The 16,842-nt window shown below is 46.0% G+C and overlaps 1 protein-coding gene across 2 annotated transcripts in view; it reads left to right on the top strand.

Moving 5' to 3' along the window:
• PLXNA4 (plexin A4) overlaps positions 1–16,842 on the top strand; it is a 578,455-nt gene that overhangs the window by 25,689 nt on the left and 535,924 nt on the right. For both annotated transcript variants that reach the window (XM_073328857.1, XM_073328858.1), the window contains exon 2: positions 7,983–8,165. In XM_073328857.1, coding sequence (XP_073184958.1) covers positions 7,983–8,165 — 183 coding nt within the window. The remainder of the gene's footprint in view (positions 1–7,982; positions 8,166–16,842) is intronic.

The following is a 16,842-nucleotide window of genomic DNA, read 5'->3' as shown; positions in this document are numbered from 1 at the left end:
TAGTGATCAATGGCTCCATGTCTAGTTGGCAGCCGGTATCAAGTGGAGTGCCCCAAGGGTCGGTCCTGGGGCCGGTTTTATTCAATATCTTCATAAATGATCTGGAGGATGGTGTGGATTGCACTCTCAGCAAATTTGCGGATGATACTAAACTGGGAGGAGTGGTAGATACGCTGGAGGGGAGGGATAGGATACAGAAGGACCTAGACCAATTGGAAGATTGGGCCAAAAGGAATCTGATGAGGTTCAATAAGGATAAGTGCAGGGTCCTGCACTTAGGACGGAAGAACCCAATGCACAGCTACAGACTAGGGACCGAATGGCTAGGCAGCAGTTCTGCGGAAAAGGACCTAGGGGTGACAGTGGACGAGAAGCTGGGTATGAGTCAGCAGTGTGCCCTTGTTGCCAAGAAGGCCAATGGCATTTTGGGATGTATAAGTAGGGGCATAGCGAGCAGATCGAGGGACGTGATCGTTCCCCTCTATTCGACATTGGTGAGGCCTCATCTGGAGTACTGTGTCCAGTTTTGGGCCCCACACTTCAAGAAGGATGTGGATAAATTGGAGAGAGTCCAGCGAAGGGCAACAAAAATGATTAGGGGACTGGAACACATGAGTTATGAGGAGAGGCTGAGGGAGCTGGGATTGTTTAGCCTGCAGAAGAGAAGAATGAGGGGGGATTTGATAGCTGCTTTCAACTACCTGAAAGGGGGTTCCAAAGAGGATGGCTCTAGACTGTTCTCAATGGTAGCAGATGACAGAACGAGGAGTAATGGTCTCAAGTTGCAGTGGGGGAGGTTTAGATTGGATATTAGGAAAAACTTTTTCATTAAGAGGGTGGTGAAACACTGGAATGCGAAAGCTCATGCTCAAATAAATTGGTTAGTCTCTAAGGTGCCACAAGTACTCCTTTTCTTTTTACCTAGGGAGGTGGTAGAATCTCCTTCCTTAGAGGTTTTTAAGGTCAGGCTTGACAAAGCCCTGGCTGGGATGATTTAACTGGGAATTGGTCCTGCTTTGAGCAGGGGGTTGGACTAGATGACCTTCTGGGGTCCCTTCCAACCCTGATATTCTATGATTCTATGATTCTATGATTCCTGTTTCCTGCTGCTTCCCTGAACCCACTTGCGGAGAACAGGCAGTCAACTGACATAGTAGGAGCCAGTTAGGCCCTTAAGATGCTGATATCTTCCCTCACCCAGGCCCTGCTACCAGCCTGCTTATTTGTTCCCTTCAATTGGGTGTTGAGAGCCACTATTGCTGGCACAGAACAGCAGTCATGAGTGAAAGAAGAAAACACCCCTTGGGGGCAGCATTCAGAAAAAGAAAGCAAGCAAAGGAAGCTTTTCTGTCTAAGCAGGAAGGAGCTCTCCTGAGATACATAGACACAAATGTTCACGGTGAGCCTTCCGGCCCCAGTGAGGATGTGAGTGGTGAGGAGATGCCTGATCTTCCAGTTTGTCAGAGGGCAGGTGACCTGGCAGCTACTGCAGCATCAATATCTCTTTCTCAAATGGATGTAACCGTGCACATTCCTGAAGAAAAGTGTAGATCAGAGAAGAGTGTGGTGGAGGCGCAAGAAACAGCTGCTGCTGAGTTTAGTTCCTTAAGTCTAGATGATCCAGGACTGTGGACCCACTTGAGCAGTGGCCTGAGGGACTTCCTTGTACTGCGTGGGCCACAGCAAGTGAAAAACTTCATGTTCCCCAAAGACAATGAAAATAGAAGTTTCCATCCAGCACTTTACTGGTGTGAAATCCCCAATGGTGACAAAGTGGAGAAGCCATGGCTTATGTACTCAAAAACCCAGAATGGTGCATACTGTTTTTGTTGCAAACTCTTCCAGTCTAATGTTCCAGCCACATTAGGTTCTACAGGAAGAAAGGACTGGAAAAATCTGGCCAGAAATCTGGCATGCCAGGAGAAGGCAGCAAATCACCAGAGGGCATTCCATAGGTGGAAAGAGCTTGAGATGCCACTAAGGTTAAAGGCAACCATAGATGATCAGCATCAAGAGAAGATTGCATCAGAGTTTCTTTACTGACAAAATGTTCTGAAAAGGCTCATTGCCATTGTGAGACTGCTTGCTACCCAAAACCTAGCACTGCGTGGAACTTCAGATCAGCTGTATGTGCCAAACAATGGAAACTTCCTTAAAATTGTGGAGCTGATGGCTGAGTTTGATGCTGTACTCCAGGAGCATCTAAGAAGAGTCATCACCCAAGAAATGTACACACACCACTACCTTGGAAAAACAATTCAAAATGAGATCATACAGTTACTGGCAACAAAAGTCAAACAGAAGATTGTGGCAGATCTGAAGTCAGCAAGATATTACTCTGTTATTCTGGACTGCACACCTGACATCAGCCATATGGAAGAAACGACTTTAATGGTGAGTTTTGTAACAACAACAGAACCTAGTGAAAATGTCCCTGAAATGAGAGCATTTTCTAGAATTTATTGACACTGATGATACTACAGGGGCTGGTATGACAAACGTGCTTCTTAAAAAGCTGGAAGATACAGGAATTGCGATAGCTGACGTGAGAGGTCAGGGCTATGATAATGGTGCCGACATGAGAGGAAAGAACAGAGGAGTGCAGACACAGATCCGAGAGTTAAACCCTCGAGCTTTTTTTTTGTCCCATGCAGTTCTCATTCATTGAACTTGGTGGTCAGTGATGCAGCATCAGCTTCTAGTGAGGCTGCTGAATTTTTTAATGTAATTCAAAGCATCTATGTATTTTTCTCTGCATCAACTCTCTGACACTGAAACCACTGAGTGCCACACGATGGGAAAGTTGAGTGGAGGCGATAAAGCCTATCAAACATCAAATGGGGAAGATAGATGATGCCATAGTTGCCATTATGGAGGATAATGCTATGACAGCAACTGTTCGTGGGAGAACAGTGGCAGAGGGAAATGGAATCACCAGAAACATACATAACTTCAAATTTCTGTGTGGCTTAGTGTTGTGGCATGACATACTGTTTGAAATAAATGTTGTAAGCAAGAGGCTCCAAGGTGTTGACCTTGATATATCTGGAGCAATGGAACAACTGGACAAAGCAAAGTCATACCTACAGACTTACCGGTCAGATGAGGGATTTCAAAATGTTCTGAAGAGTGCACAGAAATTGGCAGAGGAACTTCACACTGAAGCTATTTTCCCACCTATTTGTGAATACAAGAGTCACTGAAGAAGAAGACATTTTGATTATGAGGCACAGGATAATCCCATAAGAGACCCCAAACAACAATTCAAAGTTGAATTCTTTAACCAGGTGCTAGATTGTGCAATACAGTCAGTTGAAGAACATTTCATGCAGCTCAAGGAACACAGCAGTATATTTGGGATGTTGTATGATATTCCAAAACTCCTCACTATACCTGAAGAAGCACTACACCAGCAATGCCGGGCACTAGAGACAGTGTTGACACGTGATGACATGCGCGATATTGATGCGAGTGATTTAGGTGATGAAGTGAAAGCCCTTTCAAGATACATTTCAGCAGGATCAACTCCAAAGGCTGTTGTGGAAAATATGTGCACAAATAAGATGACCACCCTCTTTCCAAATGCTTTTGTTGCTCTGCGCATACTTCTAACACTTCCTGTAACAGTTGCCAGTGGAGAACGCAGCTTCTCCAAGCTGCATTTAATAAAAACACATCTACGCTCCACAATGACACAGGAGAGGCTGGTCAGCCTTGCAACCATCTCAGTAGAGCAAGAGCAGGCCCAGATTGTGGACCTTCAGGAAGCAGTTCAAATCTTTGCAACCAAGAAGGCCCGGAAAGCACCACTTTGATTATTCAAACTGTTAGAGGGCTTATTCCTTCACCCATGTACTTCCCTGGTCCTTCTCACATGAACAGAGAGCAACAATACCCGAAGTCCAAAGGTGCAAACAATTCGATGTTTATTGGGGTGAACTTCCAGCAAGCATGATTCCAGTTTCCTTCCTTAGTATCCTCCTTCCCAGCTCTGACACCACAGAGCCTTACACCTGTGTCCCTGTTCCCATTCCTACCCTTAGCCAAACATGATTCCAACTTCCTTACTCCCATTCCCATTTCCCCCTTTAGCAAAACATGATTCCAATTTTCTTACCCCCATTCCCTGTTCCCATCTCACACACCCACATGCCCACCCACACCCAGTCACTTCCTCATTGACTACAGATTATATAGTAAAACTTGAGTTCTGCTTAGCTATACCTTAACCAATCATTTTCCTGAAATTTAACTAACCAGTCCTAACATATTGTAACATGATTATGTAACCAATTATATCCCACCACCTTAATTAGTTTACACCCAGCAAAATTAATTATACAGCAGACAGGAACAATCACAGAACCAGACTGAGATTATACAGACAAACAACAGCAAAGTGGGAACTATAATGACAAGACAATACAGAAGTGAGGATTTCACATCCCAGCTATTGATAAGTGAGTTCTTGCCAGACAGGATGCTATCAAACTAAGTTTCCTTTTACATTTTCTAGGCACTTCCCTTTCTCTGGAGGTGATAGGAACTATCAGGACAGGATTGTATTCCTAACAGCCGAATAGCACCTTATTTCAGTGTGACTAGTTTGGAATGTGAGGATGTGACCGGTCGCTTCCCAGTTTATGGCTGCCTCTGCTGCTTAGCCAAAGGCCTTAGCCTAAGAACAGGGCCTCAGACTGTCACAGTAAGAGAAGGCCCTTACACCAGCAGACAGTGATTTTGATTCTTTCTTTTATACCTCTATCACTAGCCAAGTGATAAGAATACACCTAAATTCTTAGAGTATAGGCCTTTACAGACAGGCCTGAATATCTATATCCTAACACAAACAGATAAAAATGCCAGTGTTTGCTCTGCAGACAAGAAAAGTTACATTTGCTGTTCAGGCATTTGAAAGTTAAGTGTTACTTAACATTTTTGAACAGGGCATTTTAAGTTGTTAGTTCTCCTCTATTGGGGTAGGTAGCAAAGCAGTACCATGAAAGGAGTAGAATAGGAAGAAGGCAGAATTGAGACCTTTCAAAGTTTTGGCCCTAGCAAAGGGACATGGTGGCGTCATTTGAGCTCCCCGCCTCAGGTGCCAAAATGTTGTGGGCCGGCCCTGTCCATATAAATATTCAAACACTACTAGGGTCTTGGTCCCAATGGTATCTAGCTTCATTGAGTTCTACAGGGTAATCACTGTGTACAATTAGGTTACACAAAGGATGAATCTGGTCTTTGGAGTTTGGCCATATACCTTTTATGCTTAGTATAAAGGATATATGGCCAAACTCCAAAGACCAGATTCTTCCAGCTTGTAAACTAGTAGCACCCAAGATGTGACTCATGGAGTCCTAAGATTTGATCCAGGGTTGCTCTCTGAGTTGATGTTTTAACTCCGAAGGTGCAGTTCCCAGAGATTAATGATTCTAATAGGCTAGAGCTCAGGTCTTGCTGTTCTTTTCTAATATCTCTTTAAATGCTTGGGGGGGGGGGGCTTTGTATGTTTCTAACTATTTTAAAGACACATTACTCTCCTGTTCAATAAAACCATCTGCAATTATTCCCTGTAATTGCCAGGTGAGGACAAACCTGATCAACTTCAGGCTTTTATTGCTAGGGAACTCAAGCAAGAGCAGTAATTTCTAGCCATGTGTCAAGGAAGATATGAGCAAATATAAAGCAAATATAACAGTAATGCTCATAATCATTTATTATTGATCTAAGAAAATTAGATAGACATTCTGCACGCTTATTTAATTAACACTTATAGGCCTCAATCCAGCAAAGCATTTAAGCACATGCTTAAGTGCTTTGATGGATCAGGTCCATAGAACCTATTGCCTTGGCAAATGTGCTATTATACACCACACTCTGGCCATCTAGGGCTGCTTCCTTGTCACCACCTAGTGCTCCGTGATCAACTGGAATGTTGCAACACCAGCACTGATAGAACTGCAAAAGCACATAGAGCTAAAGGAGAGGACCTCTGTTATCAGGGTAGGGTCTCCTAACATCCAGTCCAATGCCCTCCTCACCAAACCGCGTTGCCTAGAGCTAGGGTAGAAGAGATGCCTCTGCCAATGCCATCTGCTGCAGCGTATACATTGCCTATTGATGTTCTAGGAAGCACCATCAAAGAAGCCTAACCATATGCTAAACCAAATGCATTCACAGCTTCCACCACGTTCTGATGGCTGTCCACTTTGGGCTCTCGTGGACCGAGTTCCAAATATGAAGTCCTCTGCTGCCAATCCTGAGGCGTTCAGGTCCAGAAAGAGACAGTAGCAGCCCAGAAGATCATAGTGGCTGTGAAGGTGTATAAGTGGGAAGGGGCAGTTTTTCAGGTTGTTAGGGCTTTACAGATGTCTTCAGCACTTGGAAAGAAAGAGAGAGCTACTACAGAGCTCCAGTTACAGAACTTGTCCTCCATGGACCCAAAGTCCTTTACAGACATTTAATGAGTTAATCCTCCTCAAAATCCCCCTCTGAGGCAGGTAGGTGTTAGTGACCTCCATTTTACAGAGGGGAAACTGAGACCCAGAGAGGTTAGCTGACTTGACCAAGCTCACATTGTGTGATTTGGGGGAGCAGGAATAGAACCCAGGAGTCCTGACTCTGATTCCCTTAGAGAGACAAGGTGGGTGAGGTAATATCTTTTAGTGGAACAGCTTATGTTGGTGAGAGAGACAGGCTTCCGAGCCACACAGAGCCCTTCTTCAGGTCTGGGAAATGAGTCCCTTGTGATTTATGTGCATTTCTGACACAAACTGGGAATGTTTAAGCTGAGATTCTTAACAGACCATGGGCTTGGTTGTTAGGCCATGAATGATAAACTAATAGGCAAAAGGATGAGGTGATGTGGTCCAGTGGGTAGGGGACTGGACTAGGATTCAGGAGGGCCTGGGTTTTATTCATGACCCTACCACTGACTTGCTGTGTAAGAGTGGGCTATTTACCTTCCCAAAAGTGGGGGAGGGGGAAGGGCCCCCCACCCCTTGGCAAGCCGGAAGCTAAAGCTGGGCTGCGTAGCCATGACCCTCTACCCGCTCAGAGTAGGGGAGGGGTCCAAGAGCAGCCTGTGTCCCTGCCCCTGGGGTCCCCACTCCTGGGGCCCCCGCCCAGGCCAGGTGGAGGGTCTGAGGTTCTCCACAGCTGACCTTGTGGCTCTTATCCTGACCTGGCTCCGGTTGCGGGTGGAACCTCAGAGCAGGGCTGCCCAGAGGATTCAGGGGGCCTGGGGTCTTCGGCGGCGGGGGGTCCTTCTGCTCCAAATCTTCGGGGCACTTCACTGAAGACATGGAGTGGAACAAGCGGCGGTGGAGCGGCGGGTCCTTCACTCTGGGTGTGTTCGGCAGCACTGAAGGACGTGCCCCCGAAAACTCTTATGGGGGCCCCTCCGGGAGCTGGGGCCTGGGGCAAATTGCCCCACTTGCCGCCGCTGCCCCCCCCCCCCCCGGTGGCCCTAACTCAGAGTCATAGCCCAGCCATGGTAAGAGCTGTGCAGGCAGCTGTGGGGAGCCGAGGTATCTCCACCTGCCCTAGGTGGGGAGCCTGGGGGGTGGGGACAAAGGCTGGAGCTGCTCTTGGGGCTCCCCCACCCCAGGCAGTTGGATGGTCCATGGCTCCCCAAAGCTGCCGGGCTCCTTGGCTGGGCTCCACCTGCCGGCCTGGCCAGGGGTGGGGTCTGTAGCGAAAAGTTAACAGACCAGGTTGTCCATTTTCAAAAGAGGGAGGGCCAGGGCCTCCCCGCCCCCCATTGCAGCATCCCTAGCTATTTGTCCGTCTTGTCTCTTTAGATTGTAAGATCTATGGGCCAGGGACTCTCTCTTTAGAGTGTGTGTGTGAGTGTGTGTGTGTGTACAGCATCTGGTATGGGGCCCTGATCTTGGCTGGGGCCCCTTAGGTACTCCTGTATTATTTAAACTGGGTACCGTGGCCTTATGCTCTCTCTCCCCCCCGCCCCCTTCTGTTCACAGCTGTTAACAATTGATGACAATTTCTGTGGCCTGGATATGAATGCCCCCCTGGGAGTATCGGAGATGGTGCGAGGACTCCCCATCTTCACCGAGGATGGGGACAGGATGACATCTGTGATCGCCTATGTCTACAAGAACCACTCACTGGCATTCGTGGGCACCAAGAGTGGCAAGATGAAAAAGGTAGGCCTGGCCCAGCGTGGCCTTCCTAAGTCAGTGCTGCTAGTTGCTATGGAGACTGGCTGTGTCGAGATGAGTGGGAAGCGTCTTATAGGCCTGGTGCATGGTTACCTGTTATGTGAGTTGAATTGTATCGGTTGGTGCAAGATTGCACTTTAGCTCTGAGGGATTAGGCTGACGTGACTGAGGGGACAAGTCTTCTAATGTTGCACCTTCCAGAAGATGGTGGCCATGGGTCTAGCCACCTTCAGACTTTGGTATAGCGTAGATCTAAGTACAAACTTTCTCAGCTCAGACTGTCTAATTAAATGGCTGATCACAGGGTGTCTGTGGGTGCTGTGGAGGAAGAACTTACTGGTGCTATGGGTTATTAAGAAATATGACTTATGCTTTGGAGATGTTCCTTCAGAGCGATGTGACCAGACATGCTTTTAGCACAGAAGTTAGTGGATGCTTTATCTGGGTAAGGCTGAGTGTGTGTTTATGCAAAGGGAGAGGGATTTCTATGAAAGAAGAGCTGTGTTTGAAAGGTAATAAGCATTGTGTTTACTGGGTAACCATGGTTGACTCCATATAAATAAATACTCTCTTTATGGAATCTGGGCTTAAGTCCCTCTCAAAGTTACTAGACACCCTCCAAATGAACTGTATATGTCCATGGCTTAGCTGTAGCTTTGATTGTAACAGCTGCTGTCATTTATTGTCTGGGGCACTTGTGTTTGTCTTCTGAAGCTAAAGCCAAGACGGAAAGACTTTTACCAGTGGTTTTGGCAGGTGTTTTATTCTTAAGCTACTAAGAGCCATTAAAGGTAACCTTCCAATGCTAAAAATGGGCTCTGTGCCCCCTTTTAGAGCCCTATATGATGCAGCAACAGGCTGGCAGTGTTTGCCTGAATAATGGAGCCAGAGGATGTTCCTGCTGCAAAGTGATGTGTATCGTTACCACATCAGAATAATGAGGTGTGGGAGTGGCTCTCTAGAGTGGAGAACTAGGATGTGTACTGAGCAGTCCTCATGGAGGAGCCTTGGAAGCTGCCAATCTTGGGAAGAAGACTTGGGCTGGATTTTGTGTGTCATTTTGAATTCCCCTTGTGAATAAAAGTAAACCCCGAGAGAGAGAGTGTGTGCGTGTGTGTGTGTGTGTGTGGTGGGGAGGCGGGGTGTGTGTGTGTGTGTGTTGGGGGGGTTAACTGGTGACCTGTTATAACTTGTGTGGACTGTGTATGGAGCGGGGTGAGGGAAGTCACTTGCTCATAGGTATCTTCTGCTTGCTTTTTATCTTAGAAATATCAGGCATGTCAAGTCTGGTCCTGCCTTCCCTGTTCATGTGGAGGTCCGCCCTGGAGGACCAAGATATGTTCATTGGGAACTGTTTCAGTCCTTAATTAAAGGGGGTAGGGCTGTTGAATAAGAGTATTTTTCTTCTTGCCGCTGTGTGTTCAGACATGTGTGAAATGGGCTCAACCAAAACAAGCTAAGTCGTTTGTAAACCATTTGAGTAAAAATCATTTTCCCCTCCACCATTTAATTACTTTTCACTTCCCTGTTATCCGTGATGTCATTGTAACCCAGCTAATTCTCCAACAGCTTATAGTGTCTGCTAGGAAAAAATAGGGGAGATGAGATCTGAATTAAAAATGTTTAAAAAAAATTAGACTGCACCCCCAACACTTTCATACCTTCTTTATGTATCATAAGATGCAAAATAAGGGACAAGCTCTCACCTTTTCCCCCTCCTTTGCAGGTCATTTTACAGAATCTAGGAACTGATCTCTTTCTGTTGGGAGCATAGAAAACCCGGGCATACGGGCTGGGAAGGCTTTTATTTTTACAGTGTGTGGTGGAGACCAGGGGCATCCTTTTAGGGTAAAGAATCAGAGGAGGGAAGCTGAGCTGCTGACAGGAAACTTTGAGAGCTGCCTTTTGTTCCATGTTTACTAAATGTGAATAATGTTCTGCAGACTGTAGCTAACAGGGAATGGACGTGAGAGCAGTGCAGGAGCACAGGGGCTGGGATCAGCAGTCAGCCAACGAAGTGTCTTTTTGAGAGGCAGCTTTCCCCATGCAGTGTGTGGAAAGCTGCATTAGCCCAGGAAATGCTTCTGTCTTTGTATTTGTTTTGGCCCAGCAAATCTGGGGTATCCATTCCCTGCAGAAATCTCTCTCATTCCATCATCCCTCTTGCTAGGAGAACAGGATCTGACTCCCAGCAATGCTGCTTCTGTGACTCCCGTTCAGCCTAGAAGGATGGCCTGTGAGCAACGGCTCTGAGCTTAGAACACCAGCCTCCCTCCCCTTCCAAATCCCACACATCCTGGGAAATTTAAAGGGCCGGTCTGATGCTCAGACATTGCTCCCTCGCATTGCAGGCGCATGTCCTTGCCACTAGTTCTGCTCAAGAGCCTTGGTTTTTCTCCTGGGACAAACTGGCATCTGCCAAGCCATCTTGAGCTTTTTGGGGCTTCACATTTGGTTTGGTCTCCTCGTCACGTTGGAGGTCTTGTTCCATAGCAGGAGAAGAGGAGTGGCCGAGCTCTCGGTTCCAGCTCTCCCCATTGATGCTGCCGCTGCTAACCCATCCAATCAGCATAGTGTTTGATTTGGGGTTAGAGAAATACCTCCTATGGGCAAATCAGTCTCTGAAATAACCTGTGTAGGCTCAGATGAACTTATGGTCCCCTCTGGACCAAGGCCAAGGGTTTCCCAGTGCCTGTCTCCAAATGGGTCCTAGCAACGATGGTATTTCACTGCTCCTCCTCCCCCTCCCCCTCCAGACAGCTGGTGTAATGTTACCTGCAGGGTAACACCTGGTGATCCATTTCTGGGTCAGCCAGATTGTGTGAGCAATATTGCACAAGGGATGGAGTTATTATGCACTTGTTTGCCTTAAAGGTACAGAATCTATTTACTTCTTGATACTGAAAGGTTTGTTGCAAGTAAGTAGCAGACCGTTTTGGAGAACCCTGTTTCTCTGCAGTTAAGAATGTACTGTTTTTGTGTGTGTGTGTGTGTGTGTGTGTTTATTTTTATATAAACGATACATATTGTATCTCAGGTTCTCAAGATGTGCAATTTGTGGAAGCCCTGCAAACTACTCAGTCATAAAGCAATATTAGTTGGTTGATGTACAAATATTATACATTTGTTATACATTCCATCAAAGGAATTTTCCAGTGACATACAACTGAAGTAAAATATTGTGCTTTACAAGAACACATCATTAGAATGAAAACTAGCTGTGTATTGAGAGTCTGGCCATGTAACCAAGACAACAATGAAGGAGGAAAAAAAAGGGAAAAACCAAGCTAGAAGTGGAGTGGAAAAAGAGTGAATGAAACAGAATGAAGAGATAAAAAGGACAAAAAGCAAAGTGGTCTAGAGGGAAAATTCCCCACGGCACAAGCACGTATTAGAAACTGGAAATATTAATTGAAATGTTTGGTGAAGGTTGGTGTCATTTATGAGCTGAGAGGAGGGTTGGCTCAGTGGTTAGAGACTTGGGAAACCCAGATTCAATTCCCTGCTCTGCCACAGACTGTGTGTGGCCTTGCGGAAATCACTTAGCCTCTCTGGGCTTCAGTTTCCCATCTGTAAAATGGGGATAATACTTACCTTGCACAGAGGAGTGCTGTAAGGATTAGTACATTAAAGATTGTGAAGTGCTTAGATATATGGTAATGGTGGCCTTATAAATTCCTTACATAAAGTATATGTCTTTGGAAGAGAGATAAAACCAAAGTCTTGATCACCTGTGATCACTAAAACTCTGTGGGGACCCTAGAATTGTGGATAGATCAATCTATAGACTGCAAGGAAGCTGTGTCCATGCTGCATATCAACCAGCCCTTGTGTTAGGGAAGGGCAGATGACCATGCAAAGCAAAGTTGAGGTTCTGTGTGTGTGTGTGTGTGTGTGTGTGTGTGTGTGTGGGGTTGAGGTTTGGCCTAGGGAGAAGGCCGTAGCAGCTCAACCCTGTGGGGAGTGATTTCCACCCAACTCTCTCAACAGGGCTGTGCTGTAACCAGGCGCCATAGTTGTGCAGGGGGAGGAATAGATTGATTTATTCAACAACATTTTACCAGGATAAATAACTCTCGGAGATGGGAAAACAGAAGAGGAGCGAGCGTGGTAGTGGTGGCTGTGTGTGAGTTTGTGTAACTGGGCAGCACGGCTGCAGAATACTAAAGCACTTGTGTAAGGAGGAGGAATTTTTTTTTTCTTTTCACCCCTTATTCCATCAGTGTCCAAAGAAACTGAGCAAATAAAGGAGCCCTAGGTTTGTCATGTGGAGATGGTGAGTTCCCATTAATTGCAGGTAAACACAATGATCCTTTACTATTTATCCATGCGATTAGGTTTCTGAATATGCAGCTGATGATGAGCTGGTTTTGATGTTCCTTGGAGGACACTCGGTTGCTGATGGCTCCATGCAAGGTGTCAGCAGAGAAACCAACTTTTCTCCTTCCTTCTGCTTTGAGGGAGTATGATTTGTGAAAGTTATTTTTTTAAATATTTGGTGACTGGACTTGACTACAGTGCACAATAACAGTGTGAAGTCTCCCACATCTGCTGAGAGGTCATCTCCTCCCAGCTTCTGATATCAGCTGGAGTCTGCAAATTATTCTACCTTCTGGTGATGGAGCTGGAAGATACATCCCTCTCTGTTCTATTTATTGATATCTCTGAAAGTTCTCTTCATCCTCCAGACATGTAGAGCCATATTATGAAAGATCTGTGACCCTGGAAGGGTTTATGGTTCTCTAGATTAATGTAGTTCCATCTCCATTGCCTGTATGCTTCAGAAGAGTGATTCAGTCTCTGTGGCCCATCCAGTCCTTGACACAACAAAAGAGCACGAGTGCAGTGGTGGGGTTTACATGGACAACTGCTTACTGGGAACTGGAGTGAGACCCACTAATTTGGTCCATGTAAGCCACTTAAAAGCCACAGATGGTAATGACATTTGGTTGCTACTATCATGAGATGTACTCCAGCATGATCTAAAGGTGAGAGGCACTTGGATACCAGGGTGATGGGTGCAATATAAGGGCCTAAATAGATAGAAAGGCTTGTGTGTCCCATTACCAAACTCCTGTGGCATCCAGTTCCACTTCCTCTTTCCGTTTCAGCACCTGAGAACGGGCCCATTTTTTTTTTTTACTATCCGTAATCTCCTCTGAGGTGGAGGTGGGGTTGCATGGGATGAGGGTTTCCCCCATGGTCGGTGCCCTATGTATCCTGCAATTCCATGGCTGCAGAAATTGTTGTGGAATCAGTTCCTTGCCATTTCAGAATCAAATCTACAAACCAAGGGGCTGGAGCTGGTCCTTGGCACCAAACTAGACCTGACACTTGTTTTGGACATCTGCTGAGTGCCGTCAGTGCAAGTTACCACTCCCACCCAGCGTGTAACACAACACGATCATTTACATCACTGCTTAGTACCCTGGCCCTTCCAGCTAGATCCTGTTCGTGCAACATACTGCAAAGCTCTCAAGGTTCCTTTTGGTGCCTAGTACAACAGAAAAACTCCTTTCCATCCATTGCAAAGAATTTACAGTTCCCAGCAAGAACCGGATTTGAAAGAAGCTATTTGCTTGTTCTGGCAAAGAGCATCACCTGGCTCCCTTGAAGACCCCCTGGCTATTAAACCATCCAGCCATCAAGGTGCTGAGAGGTTGTATTTACTGAGCACTTTCTTGACTTGTTTTCTGTCTCTTGTGTGCGTTGCGTGCTGCTGTTTTTTTCCTCCTGAGGCTCTGATTCAGAAGCGCCTTGGCGTGTCATGGGAGATGAGGTCTCGGAGCCATGCAATGAGACTTGCAAATGAAAATATAATCACCCCCCAGATCCAATCTGTACTTCAAAGTCTAGGGGCAATTGGTTGCTGCTGCCCCCAAGTGATTTGTATTGGCAGTGCTACCCCATGCCTTTTTACTTAAAATTTAACACCAGCCCAACAGAAACATCAGAATCAAAGGGACCGCTGGCTGTGAGAGAAGCAGGGGCCATGTGATACCGCACCAAGGGCTTTCCCATGGGAAACTGCAGTCTGAACTCAACTGACTTAACTCCAAAGCAGCCAAAGTTGTCACAAGGCTAACTCATGGGGCAGGCTCTTCCTGGTAAGGTGGGGCAGGATGCCATGCCATGTAGGATGCTCTGTGCTGCTTTGGAGGCAGCCGAAATGCTATGCCATGAGGGCTCGTCTTAGGTTGGAGAGGACAGTTAGCCATGCGCTGCGGTGGGCTGTCTTGCTGGCCACGGGGGGTGCTGCACCCTACAGACCTCTGTGGGCCATGCACTGAAGGATGCCATGATTTGCAGCGATGCTTCAGGGTTCTTTGGGCAGGTGGGGTTCTCTGTGCTGCAGCACGCGCTATGCTGTAGGCGCCATGGGGTATGCCGGCTGTTGGGCTGGACAGGCTGCTCCTTGTGGTGTGTGAATCTCCTACTGTAGATAACCATGCACTGCCCTCCCACGGTTACATCACAGGATACCATGGTGCAGTGGGACCAAAGAAGAACTGAGGCACCAATGGTCTCTGCATTGCTGTCTCCCCCCACCCAACAATCCTTCTCATTTGTTACTTGATGGATATTAAGTAATCAGCTTATTTCTTCATCTGCCCCTCCAGCTTCCCAGTGATGTCAAAGTGGGACTCTATAGCTTGTCAACTCTCCATCTAGCACCCCGCTAGACAGCCCAGCCAAAAATGGTGAAGTCTTCTTTTATTTTTTCTCCTTGGCTGGCTAGCTCTTTTAGTGCCTCTTGCGTCTGTCTTTCACTTGATTGCCTCTTGCCTGCTGACCCCTCTTACGGGGAGTTGGGTTAAGTGCGATTCTCCTAATTAATTTTGCTTTAATTTAATCTTTTGAAAGAATTTTATCAAAAGAAGGAACCTCTTTTCTCCCCTCCTTATTTCATGGGCTAGTTTAATGCACGATCTCTGGGTTTATTTTTCGATTTCCCCCTGTCTCCAGATAGGCTGTCATTTGCATATTTGATTAAGCTTCTTACGTTATCAGGAAGCTAGTTGGAATAACAGCCAGTCCCTGATAAGGCACTGCACATCCATCTCTCTTTCACCATGAGCCACATTATTCCCCCCACCACCCTCATTTGCCTGGGGTAGCTGTTTCCTATGTCACTGCCACTCCTGCCTTGTGTTTTTCCTCTCTTTGATCTGGTTGCTGATCTCTGGCCCAGGCTGTAGTTGAATGTGGTTGTCAAAGTGTGGCAGCCTATTCTTAGAGGTGGGAGTGAGCTGATTGGTGGTGTTCAGACTGACAGCCTTGGTGACCAAGGGCCTGATTCAAGAACTGAAATGACACCGGTGTAAATCTGGAGTCACTCCCTCCATCCAAGTGAACAAAACTCATCTGAGAGCGGGATCTGGCTGCATAAGTTCTCTTCCCTGGGGGGAGGGAGAAGCAATAAAAAGTTCCCCCACCACCCCCTTGTCTGCCTCATGCCTCCATTGGAGGAGTCACCTCTGGGGTATTTATGAGTGTTGTCAGAAGGTAGCTTGTTTCCATAACTCATTCATCCCTCTCTGACTTCTTTGCTGAGACTCTCAGCAAGAGGGTATCCCATTCAGTGACATTCATGGTGGTGGTTTTGTGATCTAAATACCTGGCCACAGAAAAGGAGAGCTGATGGGCGGGGTAGGGAGGGGCGTAATTCATGGGGGGAAAGATTTTTTTTTCTTGTTTTTCCCCAAAATTGTCAATGTCATCAAAAATTCAAAATATTGTGACCTCTGTTCACCAGCTGCAGACACAGCTGTGCTGTGTTTGAACCATGAACAATTCCCCTTCACTCTGTAATATTCTTCCTTTAAATGAGCTGTTGATGCCTTGTGAAAACCTTTGGGGAATGTTCTACGTAGAATCAATTCCTCTCCAAATGCCCCAGCACCTGCCACTTGAACTACAGGAGACTCTCCAATAGCTTTTAACAGTATAGGGCCTAAGACACAGAGTTGAATAGTTCTGATTCCATTCAGCAGAGGGTAGTGATGCACGTAGACGTTGCTGAAAGGGACACTGTGAGGCTATTAACCGTAGGCCAATGTGTTCTGTTTTGAGTGCCCTGTGTTTGAATATGTTGGCCTTGAATCAGTAGTTCCCAAACTTTAACAACCTGTGAACCCCTTTCACAGAAAATGTCAAGTCTTTCAAACCCCCTCCTAAAAATGAATATTTCCAGGGATATTCTCCTTTACCGGAGTATAAATTATAAAAGCAGTGATCTTGGAAATATAAAATTTGTTTTTATGACATGCTTATTACACACTATTTATCATTAATTATCTATCATTACAGTCTTTTTATTACATTATGAAAACAGCAACACTCTTCCAAGATCTCACTTTCGTAGCTTGTATCACTTTGAATAAGTCTGTTATAAGACAAAGTTCCTATGTTTCATCAAGGAGTATCAGATGTGAAACAGCATGAAGGGATTTAAGAAGCCAACTCAGAGAGTTCCTCCTACACAAGCATTCAGGTCTTGAGCAGTCCAGGCAAACAACCCATGGTACAACAAAACTTAACTTGTTTGTCATAATAATTTTAAAAACAACACTAGCTGCCTATTTAATTTTAAAAACAGCAAAAAACATCCCCCTCCCTTTCCATTTCTTATAAGGAGTCTTGAAGTTTAAATCTCCTCAGT

The sequence above is a fragment of the Lepidochelys kempii genome, chromosome 1 (assembly GCF_965140265.1).
Source record: "Lepidochelys kempii isolate rLepKem1 chromosome 1, rLepKem1.hap2, whole genome shotgun sequence".
In the NCBI taxonomy this organism is placed as follows: domain Eukaryota; kingdom Metazoa; phylum Chordata; order Testudines; family Cheloniidae; genus Lepidochelys; species Lepidochelys kempii.
Note: the sequence above shows the minus strand (reverse complement) of the source record. Positions and strands in the feature narration are given on the sequence as shown.